This window comes from Nuphar pumila, chromosome 2, assembly GCF_984573655.1.
Source record: "Nuphar pumila chromosome 2, dmNupPumi1.hap1.1, whole genome shotgun sequence".
NCBI lineage: Eukaryota > Viridiplantae > Streptophyta > Magnoliopsida > Nymphaeales > Nymphaeaceae > Nuphar > Nuphar pumila.
Window position 1 is genome coordinate 82,270,446 of NC_143250.1, and position 2,921 is coordinate 82,273,366.

Sequence of the window (2,921 nt, forward strand, 5' to 3'; positions counted from 1 at the left end):
AATTTCAGGCTCATGAGCTAAACCTATCTATAATTTTGCTGTAGTTATCCAATATATAGGGCGTCAGGCATACCATAATCAGCCTAAAACTTAGCCACGTTGCAAACTATTCTTTTCAGGCTGGGGGATTGAGGCCTTTCTTATCAACCAAAATGATTTGTAAAGAAGGGAGTGAAAATCACTTTGAACGAATACCCACAACTCTAAGCCCAGAATGAAGGCGACCCGAGGTTCATATCTGACTTCAGTGGAAAATCTCAACCCTTAATCCCTAGGATTAAGAAAGTCTTCTTTTGTATGGGACCTAGTTACTGCAAAATTGAACCTGCTATTGGATGAGGCAGATTGCACGCCATGGATCACTATCAGGCCTCAGAGCCAGGTGAATTCAGGTTAAGGTATATGTATATTGCAATGCATAGATGCTGGATATCCACTGACAACGGGTTTTTTATTGTGGTTGCAGCTCAGGAACCAGCAGGCCTTCAGGAAGAGCCTTGCAGATCAAGGATTGACGGTTGTTGCAGCTCTGGCACCTGGAGACTTAGGTCATTAACTGATTCTATCCTGATGAACAGTTGAATAGTCTTTGCCGTCAATGACAGGCTGAATGCTTCAGGACCAAGGATTTGGAAATGGACATGAGGGTTGGTTCTTCAACCTTTAACGCACTTGCATATCCAGACATGAAATCAGGTTCTCTTTATATGGACACCATACACCCACTGGACATTCTTCTCTATCCGTCTCTGGAGATGAATCTACCAAATCGAGCCAATAATTGAAATGTATCTCTTAGTCATAATCCGTGCTAACCATCATCAAAGGGGCAACTAATTCAGCATGATGATATAATCTCCTTGTTCACAACCACCTTAAGCACATATTCCCCAAGTGGGACCATTTCTTGAATATCATATGTGTAACAGGTCGAACATACACATCCAATTTCAACGCTTATAAAGAACCGACTCTTCAGGCATCAAAAGGATCTTGGGCACCCCATATGTTACTGGTAAAATTTTCATTAAAATAGACCTAGCAATAGCCAATCACTTACAAGAAATAGTGCCTCGAAATCTAGGGTACTAGAGAATGCAAAGGTAAACCACAGTCCCACCATATGATTTCTAAAGAAAGAAAAGGGGAAACCCAGCAGAAAAATTGGAAATCGGCACTAACCCGAACCTGCTGAAGCTTCTTCACGAGGAACCCACTTCCAGAAATGCCTCCTCACGACGACCGCGCCCTCCGCAACCCCGCTGCCGCTCCCCGCGTACTCGCCGTCTTCCTCCGTGAAGAACTCCCCCTCCGGCAGGCCGTCCTCGACGATGGCATCCACCGAATGCAAGATGTAGCACGCGGGCATCCCCGGGTAGGAGGCGGAGTCCCTATCCTCGACCCTTCTGGAGTAAGTGTCCATAAGCACCTGAATCCCGTCGGCGGAGCCCAATTCCTATCGAACGGCCCGGAGGGCGGCCTCTCGGACTGTCTCACCGGGCTTCATCTTCTCCGAGAGCGGGCGGCAGCGGGGCCGGACGCTTCCATGGCTGAGCTCCTGGTGGGACTCAATCAGGACGCCCCCGGCGCGGTTGCGGAGGTTGACGACGGCGACGTTGACGGTGCGCCGGGGAGGGAAGGAGTCCAGCATGAGGGTCTCGCCGTGGGCGAGCTCGAGCCAGAGGTTGGAGACGTTCTTGGTGCCGGGCTTGACTCCCCAGCTGGGGAGGTCTTGGGGAAGCCTGGGCCTGAGCCAGTCAGAGAGGGTCTGAGGGGATGAGAAGCTCTGGGCAGTCAGGAAGGCGTTGCCTGTGCTGTTGTTGGTGGTGGTGGGTTGGCCATGGTCTGGGACTTGAGGAGGTGCGATAATGAACAGGGCCGCTAGGAAATCTGCAGCAATTGGGTGGCTGTTGTTGATGGGCAACATGAAACGGGAGGAGAAGGAGAGGGAACGAGGAGGGTGCACACCGCGATGACCATCTGTGATCTGTGACCTTTTTCAGGTCTCACTTCACCAGTCCACCACCAATATCTTTATCACGTTTCTCGACAAACTTGAAGAAGCGTCTGTCAATATTTTCAGCAAAGCGTTTCGATTGCTAACGTCTTTTGAGATTTTTTTTTGCGTCTGTCAATATTTTTCATTTCTCACACTAGAGTACTTCCCTAGACTATAATCTTCTAACATCGATATTAGAAATTTTAGATGCAGGATATTTCGGCCAATCCGACCCTGTCTCAACATGGTTTGTTTGTTGGGATGACACCATGAATCCAAGTTTTTTAGATGTAAAAGAACTGGGTTTTTTTAATCCTAAAATTTTAACACATTTGAGTCATTGTTTTTTTGAATCCAAGTTTTTTAGATGTAAAAGAAAATGGTTTATTAATCCTAAAATTTTAACACATTGTGAGTGATTGATTTTTAAATCTCTTAAAAAACCTACTTGCATGCACAATCTCATGAGGCCAAAACTTGTTTTTAACTAAACAAACCATGTGGCCGGCGGGTCGGTGAGAGTTTTCCTTTGTCATTAAAAAAAAAATAAACAAACCATGTACGTCATAATTCTTTTTTGTGAATCTCATCACCACAGCTCATGTATGGTGCTTTGCTATCCCACCATTGCACTAGGGGTGTCAAGGGGTCGGATCTGGTTCAGACCCAAGTGAGCCCGAACCCAAATATGTTTTAAGGTATGGGCATGGGGTTCGGACCTGGTTCCTATCGGGTCTGCTATAAGCAAAACCTTACACGAAACTCATAAGGATTACATGAACCATACTTGTTCCTTACCCGGTAAAATAATATTTTTTATCTTTTTATATTGAAAATCTCGAAACTCAGGTCTGGTTCAGGTATAAAATTTCACAAACCATACACGGGTTCATATATTAATTGTATCCTTTGATTCTGACCC

The 2,921-nt window shown here is 45.9% G+C and overlaps 2 protein-coding genes across 2 annotated transcripts; both read right to left on the bottom strand.

Annotated features, from left to right (window-relative positions):
• Positions 1 to 1,177: 1,177 nt before the first annotated feature.
• On the bottom strand, positions 1,178 to 1,423 carry LOC149845862 (uncharacterized). The gene has a single exon (XM_089997762.1). It carries the CDS (start codon positions 1,421 to 1,423, stop codon positions 1,178 to 1,180), a length of 246 nt encoding a protein of 81 aa, XP_089853888.1.
• A 33-nt stretch (positions 1,424 to 1,456) lies between these two features.
• On the bottom strand, positions 1,457 to 1,927 carry LOC149845863 (uncharacterized). The gene has a single exon (XM_089989572.1). It carries the CDS (start codon positions 1,925 to 1,927, stop codon positions 1,457 to 1,459), a length of 471 nt encoding a protein of 156 aa, XP_089845698.1.
• Between the last annotated feature and the right edge of the window lie 994 nt (positions 1,928 to 2,921).

Coding starts and splice junctions, on each gene's coding strand:
- LOC149845863 (XM_089989572.1), bottom strand. CDS start 1,927: ATGTTGCCCATCAACAACAGCCACCCAATTGCTGCAGATTTCCTAGCG.
- LOC149845862 (XM_089997762.1), bottom strand. CDS start 1,423: ATGGACACTTACTCCAGAAGGGTCGAGGATAGGGACTCCGCCTCCTAC.